This window comes from Vigna unguiculata, chromosome 2 (assembly GCF_004118075.2).
Source record: "Vigna unguiculata cultivar IT97K-499-35 chromosome 2, ASM411807v1, whole genome shotgun sequence".
In the NCBI taxonomy this organism is placed as follows: domain Eukaryota; kingdom Viridiplantae; phylum Streptophyta; class Magnoliopsida; order Fabales; family Fabaceae; genus Vigna; species Vigna unguiculata.
The window spans coordinates 95,663-120,155 of NC_040280.1; the positions used below are offsets into that span (position 1 = coordinate 95,663).

The 24,493-nt window shown below is 36.0% G+C and overlaps 1 protein-coding gene across 4 annotated transcripts; it reads left to right on the forward strand.

The window, feature by feature from the left end:
• The first annotated feature begins 1,815 nt into the window (after positions 1-1,815).
• On the forward strand, positions 1,816-8,803 carry LOC114173207 (G-box-binding factor 1-like). 4 transcript variants are annotated; one of them, XM_028057465.1, is made up of 12 exons: positions 1,816-1,847; positions 3,102-3,189; positions 3,289-3,339; positions 3,448-3,534; positions 4,004-4,078; positions 4,313-4,485; positions 4,563-4,614; positions 4,824-4,872; positions 5,245-5,321; positions 6,054-6,131; positions 7,543-7,668; positions 8,482-8,800. In XM_028057465.1, exons 2-12 carry the CDS (start codon positions 3,130-3,132, stop codon positions 8,545-8,547), a joined length of 894 nt encoding a protein of 297 aa, XP_027913266.1. In that variant the 5' UTR covers positions 1,816-1,847; positions 3,102-3,129; the 3' UTR covers positions 8,548-8,800. The 4 variants fall into 4 exon arrangements, with proteins under 4 accessions (XP_027913266.1, XP_027913269.1, XP_027913270.1 ...); XM_028057468.1 differs by lacking the exon at positions 3,448-3,534 and having other exon boundaries at positions 8,482-8,803; XM_028057467.1 differs by lacking the exon at positions 1,816-1,847 and having other exon boundaries at positions 1,896-3,189; positions 3,292-3,339.
• Positions 8,804-24,493: the final 15,690 nt, after the last annotated feature.

The following is a 24,493-nucleotide window of genomic DNA, read 5'->3' on the forward strand; positions in this document are numbered from 1 at the left end:
GAATATCATCATAAGATTTATACAAAAAACTAAATTAAGTGTCAATTTAAGGAGGGACAATATTTGTTTTATATTTACAAAAAATAGGACTAAATTGAAACTAAAAACAAATATAGGGACCAAATTGAATCATTTTGACACGTGGCACAACTATGGAGTGACACGTGTAAAAAATTAAAACAATCAGTGGTTGAGAGAAGATTATTAAACCTTCAAGATCCAATAATGTGGTGGGAAGAGGATGATCAAACCTTCGAGACCCAATAAAATGACAAAGCCAGAACCAATGAGACATTGATAGTGAAGAAAGAAAAAATAGGATTTTGCTTGTAGAGGAAGAGTAAGGTGACACAGAGGATGAGAGAAAAGTTGGGAGTAAAAAAATTAAGGTTTGAGGCGGCAAAAGATGAGAGAAAAGTTGGGAGTGAAAAAAATAGGTGTTCCTACGGAGAACAAATAAGAGATGTCAAACACAAACGTTACCTTACCTCAATCCACAATCTCCTCAGTAGGCTTACTTCTGGCTGGCATATGCTATCTGTTGGTGTCTCGGCTTGGACCGGTTTGGACCCGAGAGGGGTTACCTGCGGAGAAGACTCCGACGCTCAAGTCAGCAAAGAAGTCTTAAAAAGTCAAATCTCGTGATTAAGGGATTAATGAATGCGTACCTTTAACTGCTGGGGTCCATGCATATTTATAGATTATTAATTATGTCTAGCCACGTCATGGGTTGGGCCCTTGTTTGGGTCGTAGGTGGGCCTGGGCTAGCCCAGGCCCCTTAGCTCGATTATCGTAGGGGCTTTGCTGGTAATGCTATGAGTCTGTCAAGTTCTCACTTAATTTTCTTAAGTTAGTGGCTTGAGCCGATTACTCTTTAGCGGCTTAGGCCAGTTACTCTTATTCGCTCAGCATATATGGTGATTATTTGCGTCCTTGGAGGTTATGTAGACAGATTTTATGGCTATAGTCAGGCTAAGCCGCCTAGGTGTAGTACACCAGTCCCCAGCCTTTGCCGGTGTATCTATAGCGGCAAAGGATGAGAAATGTTGGTGTGTTTTGTTAGGCCGGCTAGGTGTAGTACATTAGGGTTTGAGGCGGCAGAGGATAAGAAAAAAGTTGAGAGTGAAAAAATTAGGATTTGAGACGGCAGAGTATGAGAGAAAAGCTGGGAGTGAAAAATTTAGGGTTTTAGCAAAGGAGATGAATGTTTCTTGTTGAATTTAAAGCATAACAAGGAGATCACACGTGTAAAAACCACACTTTGCCACCTGTTAAGAGTGTTTATACTTCTCACTTTTGGTTAATTTTGTGTATTCTACTTTTTGTGTTTGATATGAAAAAACTTGCATTTTGTACCTGTATTATGTATAGATAGACAAAATAAATTATATAAAATAAAATTTATTTAAATAATAATATTAGTAAATGCATTTGTACAATGGTCAATATTTTACTTATAAAAGATTAAAAATAAAGTTTTTACCTTATATAAGATAAGTATATAATAAATAATAAAGTTACGCTATGTGAACAAATGAAAAGTAATATCTTATATATGAATTTATTTATAACCTAAAAACAAGTGGCCGTTGATATTATTGAAAATGACGGTTTGATTTTCTTTCAAATGTAGAATAAATATTTTATGGAGGAAAGAAAAATAAAATTATTTCATTATGAAACAAATTTTAATCCAGTTAATTACCAATTAATAAAGAACAAACTAATTTTCTCTACAATTCAAAATAATAAAACAGTGTTTCCGTTCTATTTTTTATTTATTTATTAATTTATACAATATTATACACTCACACACAACACACTAGTTTGTGTTTCGCGCCACACAGGTCTTCGTCTTTCCCTTTCTTCTTCTTCTCCTTCTCTCTCTTTCTCTTATACGCTACTCTTTCAGTTCTGCTAGATTTGAAGCTTTCATTTCACCTTTTTAGATTTTAATTGGTTCCATTTTTTAATTTGGTTTTGTTTGTTTCCCCTTATTGTTATTGTTCACTGATTCAAACGTGTTAGTTATGTGCTTTATCCTCTCGTCTTTTCTATCCTACCTTTTTACTCTTTTTCGTCTTTTAGTTTGTAGAATTTATTTTATTGGAGAATTTCCGACAGTGCAATTTTCATTCGGTGTGCATCTTTACATTACAAAAAATTGGGAATATGTGTTTGTATTTATGTTATTGGATTTTTTTTTGGCAATGCAGTGTTCATTTTTTGTAGGAGGGTTCCCTTATTATGCATATCCGTGTTGAATTGGAAGGAATAAAAATTTGGGGAGAGGGAGAGAACATTTTCAATTTTATATTTTTTAAATGGAAATAAGTTACCTTTATTATTTGTTTTGATATTATTTGGAAAGCGTTTTGAAGAGTTCATTGGGCCTATTGGAAATAGTGTTATTACCTTGTAAATTTGTTTAAGCTTATTTCAAAAGTTAAGATCCTTAATTTGTTACAGGAAGCTTCATAGTTAAGCTTATAGTTGTTTTATAAAAGTTATGTTAGGATTAGCTTCTCTGTAGATCCTTTTAGGGAAAAAAATTAAGAAGAAAATGATCAATTTGACTTCTGCATAAGCTAAATTAGCTTATGCACATGTTTAAAAAAAAATAAATAGAGAAACTACAAACACACATATATATGAGAAAAACTCAAATTTGTACATGTATAAGCTAATTTTTCTTTTCATTCTTTTTATCTTTAGAGAGCTTATTGAGAAGTTCGTTCAAACTAGCCTAGAAGATTTTTCGAATAAGTACTAATGAAACAGTTATTCTCTTTGTTTCTTGAAAGTTTGAATAGATGAAATTTGATCATCCATTATCTGCCAATGGCAATTTCAGTGGGTGTGTACAATTAACTGATGAAATTCAATTTTCAATTTAGTTTACCAAATATTTCTTGACAATTGTCCTTCTGTAGAAAATGCATTAGAAGAAAAAGGATCGTGGTCTTATATTGTTTGTACTTTCCTTTAGCACAGCTGGCTCACATGTTTAAACGAACCCATCCATGTTCATTGCTGATTCTCATTCACTTGGTATTTATTTTTATTTTTTTTAATTTAAAAGCGGTTGTTCATCTTGAAAGGTACTGAGTTACAAGCTTCTCAAGCGTGATGGGAACACAAAAATCTAATATGTTTGATACAGCTTACAATTATTTGGTGCCTGAAGATGTCAGTAATCATGCCAATGCCATCTTAACCAATTTTCCTTTTCTGCAATCTGATTTTAACTAACATCCTAATTTATTTTATTTTATTTTCTATTTGTAGCAGGAAATTCTTGACAAACCTTTGCCAACACACTGGGCTCCTTCTATGCAGGTGAAAAATATTTTCCGGTTGGAACCAATTTGTGTTGGTATTTAGATCATGCACACTTGGTGTTTGTCACGTATAAAAAAGCTGACTGTGTACATCTCTTTTAAATAGGCATATAACAATTCTGCGTCTACCCCGATTCCCTTTTTATATCAACACGCAGCTGGTTACATGCCTCTCTATATGTGGCCAAACCAGGTAGTGATATACATAACATTTGCCAATTATGTCAGGTTTCTTTCTTTGCCTATGATAAAGGGACACGTTTCTCATAGGAACTGAGATCCTAGTTAGTTAGGAAAGGGGCCATTTATGAATTGGCGTAGCTAATTATCAGGAAAATTATTGTTTTTGTACTAGAGCAGTTCTGTATTAGAAATTGCATGATGGCAGTTGCGCATAGAAAATAATTGTTGGCAGCTATGTGTTAGGAGTGTATATATGTGTGTGTATATTTGATAGTAGGTTGTGTAATTAGGAAAGGTGTAGTTATTTGCGGTTGGTAGCTATAGAAAAGTCTCTGTAGGAGACCGTAGTCTCTGGGATAGCAAGTGTTTTACTGTATTGTTTGTGTTATTTCAGTGTTCAATACAATATTTTATCAGTTTATGAATGGTGTTCTATCAGTTTCACGTTTCATTTTCACATTCTTTTATGTTTGGCCCAGGCAAACTGCACACTACTTCAATCTGATGTTTTACAGGATCCAATGAAGCTCTCCAGTAAACCTAAAGTATCTGAGGTAATCTTAAATCTTCAATAAATTTTTACAGAGTACATAAAATATTTTATCCGACCATAATTTCTATGAAATTCTAGTTTGCAGTGGGTGTAGGTTTAATAGAATGTGTACTCACATTCTTGTAGGGTTAAACTTAATTTTTTTCCCTCTTACAGCAATTTCCATGTTGATCAAGTGTATCTGTTCATATATTTGCTGATGCATACAGTACAACTTCTTTTTCATTTCGGTCAGGATGCTGTACTGGCCTTTTCAGAAATAGTACACAGGACTTTTGGCGAGCAAAACCTAAATTCAATAAAAAAATGTGCTAGAAACTTACAACCTAAAAGTTTAATACCTAAGGAATCAAGAGGAGATGGAAGCAATTCTTCGATACTGAAAAACAAGGATAGAGTGTTGTGCAGGTACATTTTGTTCTGGGACTATTTTTATTATATTTGTCCAAACCTAAATAAAATATAAAATATTATTTGTGCCACAGTGAAGCATATGGAAACAAGGGATCACTACATGAAGACCATGACACTGCTAATGTATGACGTCCTATTTTTTAAATTTTTTTTTTATTGAGGTATATTTATATGTCTGAGGAATGCAATATGTGTTCTATTACTGCTACTTTATAGAGCACTTGAAAACTGGTAACTTAGTAAAGCTTAAAGATGAACTTTTTTATTGTGTGTAGTTCAAGATGCTTAGAATCTTTGGCTGAGAAGGACTGATGACATCCTTTATGTTGCAGGATTTTCCTTCAACTAAGGAGCAATACTGTAATTTGATGCTTGAAAATGGTATATTTTAAGACCATAATTTTTTCTCTTGGTTATTTGAACAATGGAAATTAATGCTTTATTATCTGATATTTCAAAACAAGGAAAATGCATAGAAGGTGATCAGTATATTTTCTTAATGAAATTCATATTAATTCTTAGAATCTGGCTTTTTGACCCAACACGACTTCACAATTAACTTGTAAGGTGAGGACGGCTTAATCCCTATTATAAATAATGCTTTGATCATATCATTAGGTGATGTGGGACTAAACACATTCCATACCCAGCACAATAAAGGTGCTGGAGGAGATTGCAATGAAGGAAGCCCAAAGAAATTGTAACTAAGGCAGTTTTCCAATACTAACAGTCCTTCTTCCCATTACTCTGCAGCAAGTTCAACGCAACCAAATCAGGGTTTGGAGACGGGCCTAGATGCAATTGGCACTAACACTGAACTTGTGAAGTTGGTATGCCAAAGTTATATTGATTTTACAGTCTGTTTGATTAACTTTTATTTGTTAGATTAGCAAAAAGCAAGAACAATCAATTTACTAATATAAATTGAAAGATCCCTTTTAAATTATTATGCTGAAGATATATGCATATATAAAAAGGTTTTGTTGATGTAATTGTGCTTTTTGTATCTTAAACTACATATTCAATGTTGAAATATATTATAAGCAAAACCAAAAGAAAGAAAAGGTTATACGGATCAACTCCTTCTATTTTTCTCTTCTGTATAAGCTATTTATAATTAACAAAGTACCAAACATGACTGTAGAGTTAAAATGGAAACGTAATGTTGATTGTCAGTAAACACAAAATGATATTATCTTTAACAGCCCCCTAAACAAGTGCCCTTTCAGCGTGAAGCATAGACAATTCGTAGGCTGATTCTACCATGTGATGAAATACTAATTTTTTTAGAGGAATGTGGGTGAAAGGGTTCAACTCTTGGCTACTTGATCGGAAGATATCATCATGTCTAGGATAAAACTCAAGCTTTTAGACAAAGCCACATGAATGATTTTTCCCTCTAAGATTGATATTCCACACTTCATTCCTGTCAGTTGAGCCTTTCACGTGAAATACTATTTCCGTATTATTATTAGCATTCTAGCTGCAAATGTGTATGTGTTTAATTCTTGGCCATGTTACTGTGTCTACTATTTCATACAGAGGTGGCTTTCTTTTGACAGGAAAAGGATGAAATAAGAAGAGAAAGAAAAAGACAGTCGAATAGGGAATCGGCTAGGAGATCAAGGATGCGGAAAGAGGTACATACATACTACTAAAGTATTGTGGATTTTTATGATTCAAAATAAATTATGGAGACATGGATAAATTAGAAATTTTATATCTGTCCTGATTTGTTGGATCAAGGTAAGGGTAACAAATATGAATCAGATCATATTTATTGTTTAGCAATATCTCTACTATTTTCTTTTTGTAATTTGTAGGAGATTTGTTTCCGGTTAATGTGTGTTTTATTTTTCTTATTTGTAGCAGATTTGATCTGCTTAATTACAAGTTGTATCTTTTGTTGTTGGGATCAATTAAATAAGAGAATATTTAATTACAGAATTTGTGGATCTATTGTTGCTATATCTCTAGAATTACAGAAAAGTATGAAATTGTTCTGTGAATTCAACAATAATTGAAAAGGTAAAATGAAGTTTCTGGTTCATTTCCTATGTTAGTAACTTAAGGATTGCTGGGAAGTTTTTCGTCTAATCTCTTTGTGCCCTTTTCTTTTACATTCCCTAAATAAATTAGTATATTTTGTAATGATCTAAGCATGATTAAATAATCGAAATTAAATACAATAATTGTTTAATTTAATCAATTTCTCCTAATCTTTATTCCTACTTCACGTCTTCATCTAGTTTCTTTTTTGTTTTGTTATTTTACTTGTGCATAGTTGTCAAATTTGTGTGAACTAATAAATTCGTGTACTTTTATGATTCCACGTAGAATAAAACAAGTTAACTTTCTATCAAACTCTTTGGGATAAAGCCTGTAAATTTTGCAAACTCATTGAAAATTTGTATAAGCTCCCGAGTCAAGAAGTGAGTCAATAAATTTCAAATCAATTGTAATTTCTGCTTATCATGACTGAAAGAAAATGAGCCCTTCTAAAAAAACTTTAATAACTTATGCTTTTCTGAATTTATATATAACTAGGTGTTTTATGTAGTTTGATCATATTTATTACTGATAAACTATTACACTTTATTATTATGATTTTATATTTTCTTTTATCTTGAAATTGAAATGTTAAATTATTAGTAATGTTAATAACAGTATTTTGTTGAATTATTTCTTCTATTATGTTAACTCTTCCGAGTTTGAGTCAACTCTACGGATGTAGTTTATGGAAGCTTACAAGTTTATGTAAACTCTTGACAAAATTACAAAAAAAGAACCCACATGCCTATACAAGATTCATAGATTATTTTGTATTTTTACAACCACCCACTTGTTAAAACGTGGGACAGAACTCTTCCAAACAATATTTCTGAGCTTTCTAAAAGCAAAATCATATCTTTAATACAGAAGTAGCAATTTTTTACTTGTGCTTTTAACTGACTTTTATTACTTTTTTGTGAAATAGTAGTGGTTTCTTTCTGGAAACCCTTACTGTTTTCTTGAAGTTTGTATTCAATTTCATCTTTTCCATTTTGGCAGAGGGAATGTGAAGAGTTACATAAAAAAATGGAAATTCTTAAGGATGAAAACTCCGTGCTCACACAAAGGCTCAAGAGTCTTTCTGAGGAATGTCTGGAAATCTGCAATGAAAATGATGCGATAGAGGTCCATCACTTAAACTTCATCGCCTATTTGTTGAATTATTTACCGTTCATTCAAATGTAGTATTTAGGTCCTTTAAAAGACAGTGGTCCTTGTTTAGTTATAATATCCAAAGCCAATGAGATAGGCCTAACATTACATTCCTAACTCATTTAAAGGCAATGAATCTGAGTAATTTTCACTTATTTGGTTCTTTCAAAACTCGTTTCGTTATTATGAATGCGGGACTTTATGACTTGTGAATTTCCAATATTCTTTTCCCACCGTTTGACTTACCATTAGTATGCTCCCAGTCCAGCGGGAGCTATTTGATTATTCCCAAGATTACAAACCAAGAATTAAGTCTTGTCTAATGCTTTCTCAATATGGTTAAGCACCAAGCAATGTCTCCAAATCTCTATCTAGCTAAACCATTATCTCTAATATCATTTATAAACCCAAAAGCCAAAAAGATGTCCATCAAGGGGCTAAGAGAGAAACCAAGATATATCTTGTCTAAAAGCCTTGTATGATGATAAGTCTGTATTTTTATCTTACTCACAGGGTCTTCACCTAACCTCTGCAATTTTAAAAGGCCAGTTTTCTTGCATTATGGTCGTGCTCTTTCTCGTGACTCTGGCTGAATTTGCCCTCGTGATGATGCCCTCATTCAGTTGGTTTCTTAGATAATAATTATTTAATCACCAGCATTTGATGATGATTTACAAGTTAATTATGAGTCTTGAATTGATGATCATGTTGGTATATTATTATTATTATTATTATTATGCATTTTTTTTCCAAGATTACTAATTTGTTTGTGATATGGTGAAACAGGAAGAGCTGGTTAAAATGTATGGAACAGAATCAATATCATATCTGTTGGCCATGAAGCCACGCTGACTCTGTTACTGGTTAAGGATCATTACAATTGATCAAAGTATATTGTTTTATTTTTTTATTAGGGCAAGTTTTGAGTTGTGACCCTGCCTTTCTACTTGGCTTAAGGAAGTAAGTATGCGAAAAATAGGGATTTCTATAATAACAACACATTTAAGGTGGAATAAGGTATCAAAATTCTTGAATTAACTTCGTCTAAATTTGTTGTTAAATAAGCTAAACCACCCTAACTATTTAATTTTGCTTTTTATTTAATGTATATTTTAGGTTTTGTGTCACACATTTTTAAGTTGGTCTTTATACATTTTTTTTAAATCAATCTTTATACATTGACTGATTTGGTTTGTATCGTCACCAATTTCTACGCCTATAGTACATTTTATTTTGTTTTTCATAATTGAATACTATAGATGCAAACGTTACATGTTTACTCCTGCTGTCATGTTAACTTGAGTCATGAGTGAAATGTCTGTAAATTTGATTTTCATATTTAAACAATTCTATAAAGTTGGAGGCGTTTCATTCTCACAACTCGTTCACCTTCAATTTTTTTTTTCTTTACTCCAACCTACATTAGCCACCTAGTCAAATAATTGAAATTAAAGTAAATTTTGGCAATTGGTAATAGTATGCTACGTAGTTTATTTCTTAATTTTAGCATATAAACCTCTGAGGCTCTGATTAAAGTAATGCTTATTACCTAAAACAACTAAAACCAAGGAGTATGAGTTTAGTGGATGACAATGATCTTAAAGAATATGACAAACTAAAGTTTGAATTCTCTCTTGAAAGAGGTGTATGTAACTGAAGCATGTCTGTTGTTATTTGTATCACACCTAACCAATTCAACCAAATAATAATAATAAACGATCACCATATCTACACGCGAAGTAGTTCAGGTAATCGGCCTAGGCTGGCCTAAGCCTAACCGGCCTGAATCAATAACCTAAGACGCTAAAAGGAACAACCAGCCTAGGATGACATATGAGCAATGGCAGCATAAGCTGCTAAAGGGGTAATCGGCTTACATCGTCCACCCTAAGATACTTGACGAAATCAAAGCACTCCTGAAATTCAGTAAGCCCACAACAGTCGAGACTAAGGGCCTGGCTAAGGCCTAGGCCCACCTATGGCCCAAACCAGGGCCCAACCCATGGAATGGGCAAACATAATTAATAATACATGGACCCCACGAATTTTGAGAGCCTTCACTGACATAAGCTTCGGAGTTCCTTCTGCAGGTAACCCCTCTTGGGTCCAAGTCGATATATGCCAAATGGGAAGAGGCCAACCAAGGAGATAGCGGACTATATGGGTAAGGTGGCACTTGTGTCTAATTGATCTTATTTGTTCTATGCAGGAACATTATCCATTTTATAAATAATGATAGAAATATTTACGGGCAATTAATTCTCAAAATTATTGAGGAGAATGGGGAACAAAGATATTAGGAGTATAAATTAATATCATTAAGAAAATATGATTTTTGATTTACATTCACCTTAGATTGATAAAGTTGGCCAAAACATTAACTTGTGAACAAGCAATAAAACAAGGAATAATTTTGATAAGAATATTCTTAACTTATCTGAAATTAAGTATTGATGTAAGAGATTGACATGTTATGATTTTCATGTCTCAAAATAAAATAATGACAATCTATTTTAGTGTGTTTGATTTGTTTTTGGAATATTGAATTTGCAATAATTTTAATAATACGGTATTGTCAACATACGAAGTGTTGGATTTGTTTGAGAAAATTTAAGTTCAATGAAAATGAAAATACAACATAGCCAAATTATTTTACAAGGCATGAAAATACTATGATTTAGTAGGTGATTTAGATATTTGCGCTTACTTATTACTTTTCCGATAGATTAAGAAGGAGCTAAGAAGCATGTGTCTAGTGACCAATCACTTGGTATAAGGACAGGTGACAGAATTAGTGTCACTATAAGCAATCAATTTAAGATTTGTCTTGGTAGGAAAGAACAAACTTCATTGAGAGATTCCTTTCGAATAATAAATTATTTGATGAATTGTTGTCAATCCTAAATGACGAAGATAATGCATAAATTTATCACTTGCTGAACAAAAAATGATATGCCAGGTCGTATACACAAACACTACAAAGTTTTTCCTACACCTATGAGACACTTAATAAAAAACATATTTTTAATTTTTTTGTTATTCTTCTCAAATAGTTTTATATTTTAAAATAAAAATATGATATAATTAGTGTTAGATGAGTGTTTACTACAATAAAATATGAGGTTTGTTTATCACCATCCAATGGTCAAATACTTAATGCTACCTACAACAAGTTGTTGATATAATAAATGATCGGACAAAAGATCACCCTTTCTGATATTTAACATTTACTTCAAGATAAGTTGATAAGTGTCCATCAAATTACTTGTAATTTTTATTGAAGTTTTTGGATGGACGCTTGCTTGATTAAAGTCTCTTCAATAAAACATTGAAGAGAATTATCTATAACTGAGTGATCAATGAACAAAGAAGAGTCATATTCACTCAAATAAAGAAGAATTCACCGATAGTGGAATAAAACTTTTCAAACCATGTTTTGAGAGTTTGGTTCAAACCACATAAGGAGTGTTTAGAGTTTGCACACTAGTCTTACAACATGCTTGTTGTATTCTTTTTTTTTTTCTGTTGAGTTCGGCATTCTTACTAATGAAATATGAAAAGATCCATGATCGATAAAGAAATGAAATTATCTAAGGAAGCTTACTAAAGTTGTAATATGTGACATGCTAGACTAGGTCATACAAATTTAAATTCTATTAGAAGAATAATGCTTTTTAATCTTATTCCTAAATCTTCTTTTGATTTGAAGAAAAAAATGTGAAATATGTGTTCAATCAAAGCAACCAAGAAAACCTTTACATAAATGCATGAAAAAGGAAATTAATTTACTTGAATTGATACATAGTGATGTATGTGGTAGTAATGATGTTTTGACACGTGGTGGTAAAAGATATTTTATTACTTTTATTGATGATTTATCTAAATATTTTTATGTGCATTTAATAAACCACAAACATGATTTTTTTGAAAAATTCAAAATATATAAATCTGAGGTAGAAAATCAATTAGAAAGAAAAATTAAGATCGTTCATTCTGATAGAGTGGGTGAATATATGTCTTTAGAAATGAGTGTTTTTTGTGAAACTCATGGAATTATTCACGAAATAACACCTCCATATAGTCCTCAATCTAATGGTGTTGCTGAAGGAAAAAGAGAACTTTGCTTCATATGGTGAATGTTATTCTTACAAGTTTGGGTTTGCCTAAAACTATGTGGAGTGAAGATTTATATTTTGATTGTTATACTCTTAATAGAATTCTTTATAAAGATTTGAGTTAAGGAAGAAAAGAGAACATTTTTTTAAACTATTTTAAAGTGTGGAGGTGTGTTGCAAAGGTTAATATACAACCTAATAAGAAAATAAAAATAGGAGTTAAAACAGTTTATTGTGTTTTTATTGGTTACTATTTGCATAATACTACTTATAGATTTTTGGTTATTAATTCTGAAGTGAATGAAATCTCTAATAATACTATTATGGAATCTAAAGATGCATTTTCTTTGAAAATGTTTTTCCTTTAAAAGATAAATTGAGTAAAATTGTTTATGATACCTCTAATTTTTGTTTGCCTTCTGGTGGTAATGTTATTTGTGATGATTCTAGTTCTGCTTTTCCTTCAAGTGAAAATGCTAATAAAATTATTAATATTAAAATAAATAGCTAGAAAAATTACTATTAATATTATTACAATTATTGTTATTATTAAATTTATTAATATTATTAGTAGTAGTAAAATTATTAGTGAGAATTGTAATAATGCATTTCAGGTTGGATATTTCGAAATACATTTTTATATTTTGGAATATACAATCGGGAAATTATCTTTGGATCCAAGAGTATATTTCAGATAGTATTTCCGGAATGATTTGTAACAAACATATTCTAAAATGCTTATTTTGAAATATCTTTCCGGATCCGGTAACACATTCCAGATTGATCAATCTGAAACTTATTGGAAACCCTAAATAAACTTGCACCCACCCCATACCAGCGACACCACAAACGACACAAAAATGAAAGCATAACCCATACCTCTTTTCAATCAATGAAGAAGCTTCTGTGGATGTTCTACCACTTAAAAAGTTTCAATGGTGAACCAAGGGAGTGAAGAAAAAGTCAAAGAAGGTTGAGAATGAATGGAGATGAAGAAAGGTTTAAGGGTAGACTAAGAGGAAAGAATAGGAAGTGAAGGCATATAATATTTTATTAACAAATCTATAAGGATAAAATGGGCATTTTAATTTAGGGGGTGTAGGAAGATTAAAGTCCTATGATAAGAGTAAAAGGTGGTTAGTCCTAAAAGCAAACCCGTGCCACCCCACCAACATATTATTACTTAATTGTGATTTTTATAAATATTAAAGATAAAATAATATAAGTATGTTTATATAGAACAAATCTATATAGGGGATGTCAAAGTGAGTCAATTTAACTCAACAAGCTGGCTCACCACAGGTAAAAATAAGTTAACTCAACTTGACTCACTTTTTGATGAGCCATAGATTTTGTAACCCGATTTTACCTACCATAGGTGGTTATTGAGTCAGTGGGTTAACCCACTTAAGGGTGATCCTTGTTGCTAGCTCTCCACTTTTGTCCAATCAACTTCTCCAATTGAGTAAGTTGCTTTCCTACCTTTTTCTAATGGTCAAATATTCTTCCCGTTGTATGTGATTCATTCCAGCTCGCAAGTAATTTCTGAGTCTGGTGGAGCTCTTAGTGCGAAATGGATGAAAGCTCCATGAAGTAGACGTGATCCATGGAAGGGAGTGGAAGCAAGTTTTTAAGGCTCTTGCTAAGCATTGGTTTGGACTGAGGTGTTTGAAGGTTTAGCTTAAGACAAAGCTAAGGGAAGGTGGCTAGAGGAGATGATTCAATCCTCTAGCAAAGGAGACTCTCAAATGCAATAGGGTGGAGTACTCTCAACACTATGCTTCTATTGCAAAATTCAAGACTGTCTACAAATGAGTGAAATTTTGGCTTTTATATGAAGCCATTTACACATGAGAAAGGAGAGCCATTGGATGGAGTGGGCCTTGATCTTGGCCCTTAGATTAAGCTTGGAGAAGGAGGCTTGATCTTGGCCATTGGATGATGCTTTGGAAAATGAGGAAGCATTCCTAACCCTTGGATGCTTTGGATCCATGAGGTGTAGGAAGAAGTGTTGACTTCCACTTAGTCCATCTTGGCTCTTTTGATAGCTCATGGCCAAATCTTCTATCGGGCTTAGTCAAGCTCAATTTTATCAATTGAACTACTCATTGTTTGACTTATTATTCTAGAAAGCAAAGCCTAAACAATGGGCCAATATTATTGCTATTCTATTACTCTTTGAGACACCTCTTCAAATCTTCACATCTTCTTTGGCCCATGTGAAGAGTATGAGAAGCCCATGTGGGTTTGGGCCATCTTGAATGAAGCCTAATTGGATCTTTTTGAGCATGCTCCTTGTTATTGGGCATCTTGATGGGCTTGGGCTTGAAGGTGCATGTGGGCCATGTATTGGGCCTTAAGCATGATTTGGGCCTAGGCGTTGACCTAAGCTATAAGCCTTGTTGGGATCACATCAGAGTCGTCTTTGTGAGTCTCTACTGATCAATGGTTTTAATAGTATGCTCTGATCATGTTTGTGTTGTTCCTAGGTTAAGTTTGTGCATCCTGTTAGATTGAAGGAGTTTTGCTACTCTTTTAGCTATCTAAGTTATCTAACAAGTAAGGGAAGCTAATTACACTATGAGTTATAGTGATTTATTCACTCAACGAGCCATTTTGTCACTGAGCGAGTGGACATTTGGGCACTTTTCTCCTAGCGAGTGAATGATTTCACTGACCGAATACATCAGAATCTAGAAGTCATTTTCTATGCAAAAACTTTGGTGCTTTGTGGTAAATGTGGATTATTGCCTAGGAAATTATTGATATATGAGATGTAATTGATATTGTTTATATGAGGTTGAGTTTAGATTGGTTAATGCTAATTCAAGGAAGATTAGTAGTGACTTATAGTAGTGTTGCATTGTTGTAGGAATTCCGTTGGAAGTTATCCTGACACTCTAATAACTATCCAATTCTCAAGTAGAGAAGGATAGGGAATGTGTTAGGAGGAGCATGAGGTCCTAGTCTAGGGGCTTTACCTTGGCCAAAGGCATTAACGGACTAACTTTGTGTGTGGTAGAGTAAAACCCTTTGTCTATGGCTCTATAGAGCATTAGATTCCACCACAAGTACACAACTTACCAGGGTCCAATATCAATGCATGTATCTGGATAATTGAGTCATACTTTTAGCGCTTTGTATGAAATAGGATGATTGGTCATGTATGATTTAATTGATTGTATTCTTTAATGATTAAATTGTTTTATACATTAGCTTACCTTTTTTTTCTATGACTTGTTTGTCTTGTCTTGTTTTCTTTTTGCAATGATCATCTGATTGGTGTGAACAAATGAATAAGTTTAGCTAAACTAGTTAAAGATGAAGAAGATGCAGCAGTATAGATGGTTTTTAGGACCCTTATGTATATCTTTTTGAAAAACTCCAAATCTTTAGATTGTCATGTATAAACTTGTATTTTAGTTTATCTTTTGGATGATTGTAATATGATAAATACATCTCGTAACACCGTAGGAGGATATAACTTGATAAAGCTAATTTTATATAAAATAAGGAATCCAATAACTTATATGGTTCCCAAGCGCGGGAAAAATTTTAAGACTTATACCGCATAAAATAAAAATACTCCTCAAAGGCCTTATTATACTACATATATCAAAAGCTAAAGAAAAGAAAATTACAAAAAGTTTGAAAATAAGTCTTAAAGCAATCCCCATAACTAGTCCTGCTCCATCGCTACGCATCATCGTCCTCACCTAGATTTACGTCTTTTCCCGTGTGACAAGTCACACGATCATCGCCAAACACAAACAGAAAGGGTGAGTTGAAATAAACAATCATACATAAATAATGATAATTACAACTAACCAAAGTAACTTAGCCATTTTATTATTCGTAGATTCCTTGTACCATATCACCCCAATCTCATAACCTATATGAGAAGAATGCACACCCAACAATGGTCTTAGGGAATTTTGTGCTTCCACGAACCTGCCCGCTCGTTGTCCAACCCTACGAACCTCCCCGCTTGTAGTCCAACTCTACGAACCTCCCCACTCGTAGTCTAACACATGTGAACACCTACTATGAACCTCTTCGCTCATAACAGCCTCAAACGTGAGCACGAAACATACGAACCTCCTCACTCTTATCCCCACACAAGAGTACAACCAATACAGACCTCCCCGCACATATTAATCATGTGTTTTCACTTCCATTACGAACCTCCTCGCTCATAATTTATTCAAGCATATCCCAGACCAAACCATCACAACCCTCCATGCAAAATCCTTCACAAAAAGCCTATGCCCTTGCACTATCGCCTGACGCAGCCTAAGCGTCACTAGGCGAAAATATGTTGCACACCACCTGGCGGTACATACACGCCCTCAAGCGCCAAGTGCTCTAGGGACCTCTCTGTTTGTAGCTCTCGCCTGGCGATACCATCCTCACTATCAGGCATTACACCAGTAAAACGAATTCTACTTGTTTAAGTACTGTACAATGATTTCTAACACACCAAGGCATCACATTCACACATCCAGGATACCAATTACATATTAGTACAGTTCAACATGCCTCAAATTACATCTTCACAGTTCCTAAGTACCAAGCAAACATAATCATTCATGCATTCAGAATTTGGGAATAAGACATCCCTTAAGTGCAACTAAGAATATACATTAAATATGTGAATTTATACCCAACAGTCTCAACATGCATGTAATTATACAAACTATCATAGTACATACAATACGCCTTCATCCTAATGCACCACACACAAATCAAGATTTATCAAGTCACATGATCACATATCCATACATAAGTGCACCTTAGTAGCTATTTGATTTTGGTAACAGATCATACATGCAATTGAAATACTCCGAAACATTAACCTTCTAAACTTATAAGTCATGCAAGAGGTTTAATGATATCAAAAGCACCTATTCTAATCTTTTCATTTCCATAACTCAAAACCAATTCAAGTTTAAGATTAGTCTATATCCTTCACTCATGCATCGAGCACACCCAAGTATGAAGATGTACATCATGCCATCATGCTATTTTTTTATGAGCAAGAATAGTCCCCAAACAACCACAATTTGATTTTCCCATATAGCCAACAAAATTAGGTTGTTGTCCACCATCCATCGCCTGGCGGTATACATGTACGACAAGTAGTGCATCAGATTTCTACAAATTCCAGATACTCTTACACTTGTTCGAAAACCCTAAAACCCCCAAAAACACAATTCAATCACCTAATTGCAATTAAACCACATTCAATCATGTATCCAACATGCATAAATATTCAATTAATCCAAACAATCTCAAAACAACCAAATTTGAAATTTGCACACCACATTCCACATTCATTCCCAAGCCCTTTTTGAACCCTCATGTGCACAAAAACCCCAATCATCAAATTACAATCAGAAGTGAATATTTCCAGTCAATTATACAAATAAAAAAGCTAGTAAGAGCCCAGGAATTTGTAGAACATCAAAACATATCACAAAAACGTAAAAAAAAATGCAATAACGCAATGTTCCGGTTTGCATCGCTTGGCAGCTCTTCATTGTCGACGAATGGTTCATCACAGAACCAAGAAAATTAGGTGAAAACAAGATGAGTCGCCTAGCGGGCCTTCATAGCCGCCAGGCGGTTTCTGGGCAAAAGCCCAAAAACTTCGAAAAACAGCATGAGTGGACAAAAAATCATACACCCAAACAGTAGTACTTCACAAAAATGTATAATTTAAATTAAAAGTAGAACAAATCCCTTTACCTAGATTCCAAGCTCCAATTGCAATCCTAGTGATCTCCTTTGCCCTTAAAAGCCTTTACCTTTTCTTCCACACCAAAAATTCCTTTCCAGCACTCACTCCTCTCTTTTGGGACACGAATTTTGCTGATCTCTCTTGCTCTCCCTACTACCACACCCAATCGGCTCTTCGTTTCCCCCCTCACTTTCAGCCCAAAATAAATCAATAAAATAAAAAACGAAAATTAGCAAAAATAATGGTTAATGACCATTCAAGTGCCCTTTACTTGGAGTTTACTACACCTCAATTGGCACTCTTTTACCCTTCTGGTTGCTTAGAGAATTTCTAGGATTCTACGCTTTCCACCACTTAGCAAAATAATAAAACATAAAAAAAAATTAACTACTCATGGCTAGCCAAGGTTCGAACTCACATCTCTCTAATCCATTAAGCATATGCACAACCAATAAACAAATATATGTTTCATGCCAATTCATTGCACACATAGGATTATAAATCACGTCCCACCACCAAAACATATGTAGACAATAAAGCAACAATTAAAACATCACACTAATGGCATACACATGCCACTCAAACCCAAGTCCTCTCAATAATAATCTCCACCACTTGAGCTAGTACTATTTCTTTCCATGACTTGTCAAAGTAATTTCTTAGAGGTTCTTTCAACCAACAATTATTGGTCATTAATTATGTATTCTTTCTTTAAATTTCTCGAGTCTTACATTCCCCCCAACTTAAAAGAATTTTCATCCTCGAAAATTACACTTACCCTAAAACAAGTGTGGGTAGGATGTCCTCATTAGATCCTTCATTTCCCATGTCACTTCTTGCATACCTTCGTCCCAGAGAACCTTTACTATTCATATTTTCTTCCCTCTCAGCTTCTTGACTTGAGAATCTAGTATCCTTATCGGGCTTATGTCCAAAGTCAAGTCCTTCGTAAACTGAACATCATCTGCCTCTAGCACATGAGTGAGACTTGCAATGTATTTTTATAGTTGGGACATGTGAAACACATTATGCAAGTTCGCTAGATGCGGTGCCAATGTGATATCATATGCCACCAAACCGATCCTCCTGTTAATCTTATATAGTCGTATGTACTTCAACGTCAACTTTCTGGATTTGATTGCTATTCTAATGCCAGTAGTTGGGGTAACCCTGAGAAATACATGATCCCCCGTCTCAAACTCCAATGACCTTCTCCTTTTATCTCCATATCACTTATGCTTGCTCTACGTCGCACGCATCCAATCCTGAATCAGTTTGACCTTCTATGTTGTCTGCTGTAACAGTTTGTAAGATTCGCGGAAGTTAATTAATTAATTAATAAAAGCGGGGAGGTAGCTTATTTATGATATTAAATTTTAATGGGGATGATGTGGAAAAGTACTAGCTCAAATGGTTGAGAGTACTTTGATTGTGTGAGGGGACTTGGGTTCGAGTCCTATGTATGCCAATTGTGTGTGTTTTTGTTATTATTGATTTAATGATATGTTGGGCCACATTTTTGTATGAGATGATGCTTGAATTGCGTGTGTTAGCAAGAAACATAAGTTGGCCTGGTGTTTTAGCTTTGACTTGGCATTGGGAAGGTTATGGGTTCAAACCTTGGTGAGTCAAATTTAACTTTTTTTGCTTAAACTTTAGTTGTGGGCAGAATATGAAAAGGTGGAGAAAACTAGCAAAAAGTGGGCAGCTAAAGGGCTGAGAAACAATCAAGTCATAGCCCTTGAAAAGCAATAAAACCCAAATTTAATCATATTCCTGTTTTTTTTTTCATTAACCAAGTAGTAAGACCTATAAAAGGCAAAATTTGAGAGGAGAATAGGGTTTTGGAAGTCTGTTTTCTAATAGCTTCAAAGGGAGAGCGAAAATTGAGAGTGAAAAGGGAACTTGGGAGTGAATTAGAGAGGAGAAACTGAAGTGGTGATAAGGATAGCCAATTGAGATCAAAGGAACCTCCCGAATTCAAGTTTAAGCACGAAAATTTCAAGTTAGGGGAGCTGTACCGAATTTGTATGCTTTTGGTTATATTTGTTGCATGTACTGGTTTTTATGTGGTGAATTACGTGTTGAAAATGAGGGAAATTGGGGGTTGTGGGTTTTGGATACTGTTGCATTGGAATTGGCCCTAAATGTATGTATATATTGAGGTTGTGTTCTGTAAATATTATGAGTATGCAAGGTGGAGTGGTTGGGGCATATTTTTGAGTCCAAATGTGCTCATAAGTTTAATGAATTGGTATCTTTTGATTCGTGTTTTGAGTCTCTAGAGTAGTGTGTGTGTGCGTGAATCAGTGCCAAAACCTGCAATTCTCGCTCAGGCGAGCCAGGCTCGCCTAGGCGAGACATGCAGGGACTCATAAACCTCTCTCTGCTCGAGCAGTTCGCTCAGGCGAGGTGTTTTGATTTTGGGTGACTGGCCATCTCGCTTAGGCGAGTGCGTCTCGCCTAAGCGAGAACCCCTGTATGTTTGAGTGTTTTGGATGCACCTCTCGCGCAGGCGAGGTTTTCTATTTTGGGCGAAAATGCCTCTCGCCTAAGCGAGGATTCGAAGCACGTTCTGATGTTGGCTTAACCTGCAGCCCAAGCGAGAGATGTGACTCTTGGGCGAAATGTGATCTCGCCCAGGCGAGGGTAACTCGCCTAAGCGAGTGTTCAAAGCTGTGTTTGTGCGTGGTGCTCGCTCAGGCGAGGTAACCTAGCCTAAGCGAGATGAACTGGAGTGCTTAGGCGAGAACTGGGAGATTAATCCTAGGTTGGATGGATGTTGGCGTAAGGGCAACCAAATTTTGGTGGTATTGGATTGATGGGAGTTGAATGGTGACGTTTGGTCTATAAAGCTCCTAAGATATCTCAATGGTGGGCTTGCTGGTGTTCCTTGGGTGGTGGCCCGGAACGTATCCTTGAGTAGTGGCTCGGGATAGGGGTTAAGCATGTGGCATTCTATGGGTTGTGGCCCAGAATGACTTCCTTTGAGTTGTGGCTCGGGATAGCGGATGAAAACGAGGAACCTTGAGTTGTGGCTCGAGTTGGCAAGTGTGCCGGTGTGAGTGTGTTGGTTGTGGCCAGTACGGATGGGTCCAGATGGATTGCCCTCCTCAGTGAGTCATTGACGAGTTTGGTAGTCTTGGGACGTTGCAGACTATGTTCGTATTTGGGAACTCCACCTGGCGTTACGGTGTGTGATCTGTAGCATGGTTTCCGCACGTGCTCTATCGGTTGTGGCCGATAGGTGTGGCAGCAAGGCGCTTTGAGATACTTAATAGGAGATGTAGAAGACTGCTAACATGGTTGTGGCCATGTGAAAGGACTGGAACGAGGTTCCCTGATATACTTTATTATATATGATGGTGGCCATGTGGTGGGAAGGTAAAGAGTCTTCCACGAGGTGTATCGATGTACATGGTAGTGGCCATGTGATGGGAATGGAGCAAACGTTGTGGGAAATGAAAGGATATTATATATGGTTGTGGCCATGCGGTATAAAGGAAGAATTGTGTTATTGATATAATGTTTTATCTTTTATACATGTATATGTGTGTTTGGTACATTTTTATGTGTTTCTTCTGTTAGCTCACCCTATCTGCTTGTGTTTGGCGATGATCGTGTATGCGGTACACGTGAGCAGGTGATGATGCATGTGGAGCTGGTGAGGCTTAGCTGCGGAGAGGGGATGATCATGGGATTTTATTACTATGTTTTCTTGGTTTTGGATTTTTGAATGATATGTAAACTTTTGAGAGATTCTGAAACATTATTTCACGTTATAAGCTATGAGACAATGTTTATTATACGATGTTAAAAGTTTTAAATTTCCCTAGATTTTTGGGAAATGAGGTATAATTAATTATTGTGTAATTAATTCTTTATTTTATTTTATTAAATTCGTAATATCCTGACAGGATGTTACACAGTTCACGTCAATTAGTAACAGTTCATGTGCAATAGTAACTGACTCCCCATCATGGTATCAACATAGTGGCGTTCTACACCTCTTCCCATACAAGTCCTTATACGGTGTGTAAGACCCGTAGAATTTAATTAATTAAATAAATAAATAATTAATAAATACGGGAGGGGTAATAATTATGACATTAAATTATGGTTGGTATGACGTGGAAAAGTGCTAGCTCATGTGGTTGAGAGCACTTTGATTGTGCGAGAGGACTTGGGTTCGAGTCCTATGTATGCTAACTTTTGATGTTATGGTTTTGTATTTAAATTTATGAAAACATGTTCTTGTATATTATGATAATTGAATTGTGATTCCTAGCATGAAATATGACTTGGTTACATGGTTGATAATGACTTGGCAATTGCTTAGGTTATGGGTTCAAGCCTTGGAGAACTTACATTAAACTTTATATTTTTGGCATTTTTGGTTTTGACGTGAATATGGAAAGGTGGGAAGGAAACCTAAGTGAGTGGGCAGCCAAAGGAGGCTGGAAGGGCAGCCATAGGGAAGGATTGAATGGCACATTATGTCTTATTCAATGCCATTTTCGTTTTGGTAATTAATCACTTAGTCTAGGCACACTTTAAAAAGGAAAATTAGGTTAAGGGCTAAGGTTTGACAAGCTGGGAAACTATACCTAAAGAGAGAGCGAAAATCTGAGAGAGTGTGAGAGGTTCTGGTGTGATTTTGAGTTGCTGAATAGTGAGGAAGCAAGGAAGGTGGGTGATCAAGGGGGAATCTTACAAATTGTCAAGCTTAAGCGAAGGAGAACCAGGTTAGAGGAGTTTACCGCGATTATACTGTTGTTTGGTATGAATTATGTGAAAATAATGTTTAAGATATGCATGCACTGTGTTTATTCTGAGGTTCTGTTGAATTTTGGAAATTTTCCAGAAGCCGCCTGGCGGGCTATACATAGCCGTCAGGCGGCTCATCCATTTCTATGCATTTCGTTGTGTTCTGGGTGCAGCGCCTGGCGGTGAATCCCTGTACCGCCAGGCGACTAATAGTCTGGGCCATTCTGGGTGTTTTTGGATGAATCGCCTGGCGGGATTGGTTATGATCGCCAGGCGGTGCGGGTGGAATACTCGTTTTAAGCTTTTCTTGAGTGTTTGGCGTGAATTGTTTGGAGGGAAATCAAGGGGTGGGTCTTATGAATGGATCTGGTGTAGAAGTGTTTTGATTTCGAGTGTAATTGACATGGAAATTCAATGGAACAGTGACCAAGCGTTTAGGGTTGAACAATTGGGGTTTGATGTCGTGAGAGTGGTCAGTGATTGGAATGCTTGAATAATTTTAATAGATGTGGGTGTAGGCTGCGAGGAACACGATACATCAGGGAGATGGCGCGAGAAATGATGGAGATTAATCTGGAATGAAAAGCAAGGGAGAGTGGGACTGCGAAGGTGTGGGAATTCTGGAAATTTTACCAGAAGTCTGATGCACCGCCTGGCGGCACGGGACTAGCCGCCAGGCGCCAGTACAGTGACGTGGATACTTGTGGTTATTCTGGTCTAGGAGGGTGTTTTAGGATAATTGGCGTTCGGTTCCTTGGTAAATCAATTTCTAGTGTATCTGTGAGGGAATAGAGTATAGAAATTTCACTACGGTAATGATATTTTCCCTCTTACTTTATAAGCGAACTTGGGGGGTGTATAAATTGGTCGAGATAATGGTAATAAGAAGCTTGGGAAGTATGTTAGGTCACAGGATATTCTAGTACTGTCAGAGACTTAATAACATGCGTGTCAGTATGGAGTTGGGGAAAATAAGAGTGACACCAACCATTGGTGATTTTCTTGTCTTGTAATTATTTTATAGGGAGTTGTAGTAAAGAGGGAAAGTGGTAAATTTTCATCTCAGTAAACAGTACCATGCACTGAGCTAGGAGTATAATGGATTGAGGATGGGTGCGAGGGCAAGATGCAAAGAGTAATTGACCAAAACCAGTACTGCATAAGTACTGATACGGCGCCTGGCGACAGAGTTGGGTCCGTCAGGCGGTAGAGAGATAACAGTGGGGTTCTGGTACAGGAGGCGCCTGGCGACAGGGGGATTCTGCCACGCGATGGCGATGAAATTTGTGACTTCTGGGACAGCATCCGCCTGGCGAAGGAAACGGTTCCGCCAGGCGACAGTTACAGACCTTGTGATTTATGGGGCACTTGGCGCTTGGCGCCTGGCGGCACGTGTCCCCCGCCAGGCGGTCTGCAAGCTGGCAGCGCCTAGCGGTACGTGTTCCCCGCCAGGCGATTTATACTGCTGTAGCTTTGAGTTTTGATTATGAATTTGTGATCTACAGTGCGTCTAGTGATGCTTTAAGGGTGAGATTGCTGGTGTTCCTTGAGTTGTGGCTCGGAACGTATCCCTTGAGTTGTGGCTCGGGATAGGGGTTAAGCACGTGATATTCCTCGAATTGCGGCTCGGAATAGCATCTCTTGAGTTGTGGCTCGGGATGGCGGATGAACACGAGGAACCCTTGAGTTGTGGCTCGGGTTGGCGAGTGTTGCCGGTGTGAGTGTGCTGGTGGTGGCCAGTACGGATGGGTCCAGATAGATTGCCCTCCTCAGTTGTTGGCTGACGAGTTTGGTAGTCTTGGGACGATACGGGCTTTGTTCGTATATGGGAACTCTACCTGGCGTTGCGGTGTATGATCCGTAGCATGTTTTCCCGCACGTGCTCTATCGGTTGTGGCCGATAGGTATGGCAGCAAGTCACCTTGAAGAAATCCTTAGACGTTGTAGAGCACGAATAATCTGGTTGGGGGTCAGATGGTAGGAATTAAAGAATAGGGCAATGTGAGATATTTATGTTATGTATGGTCGCTTGTGTTTATATGATTATATTTCTGTAACTTTACATATGTGATTTAATTGTTAAGCTCACCCTATCTGCGTGTGTGTGGCAATGATCATGTACGCGGTACACGGGAGCAGATTCTGTTGATGCAGGTGGCTCAGGTGACGCTTAGCC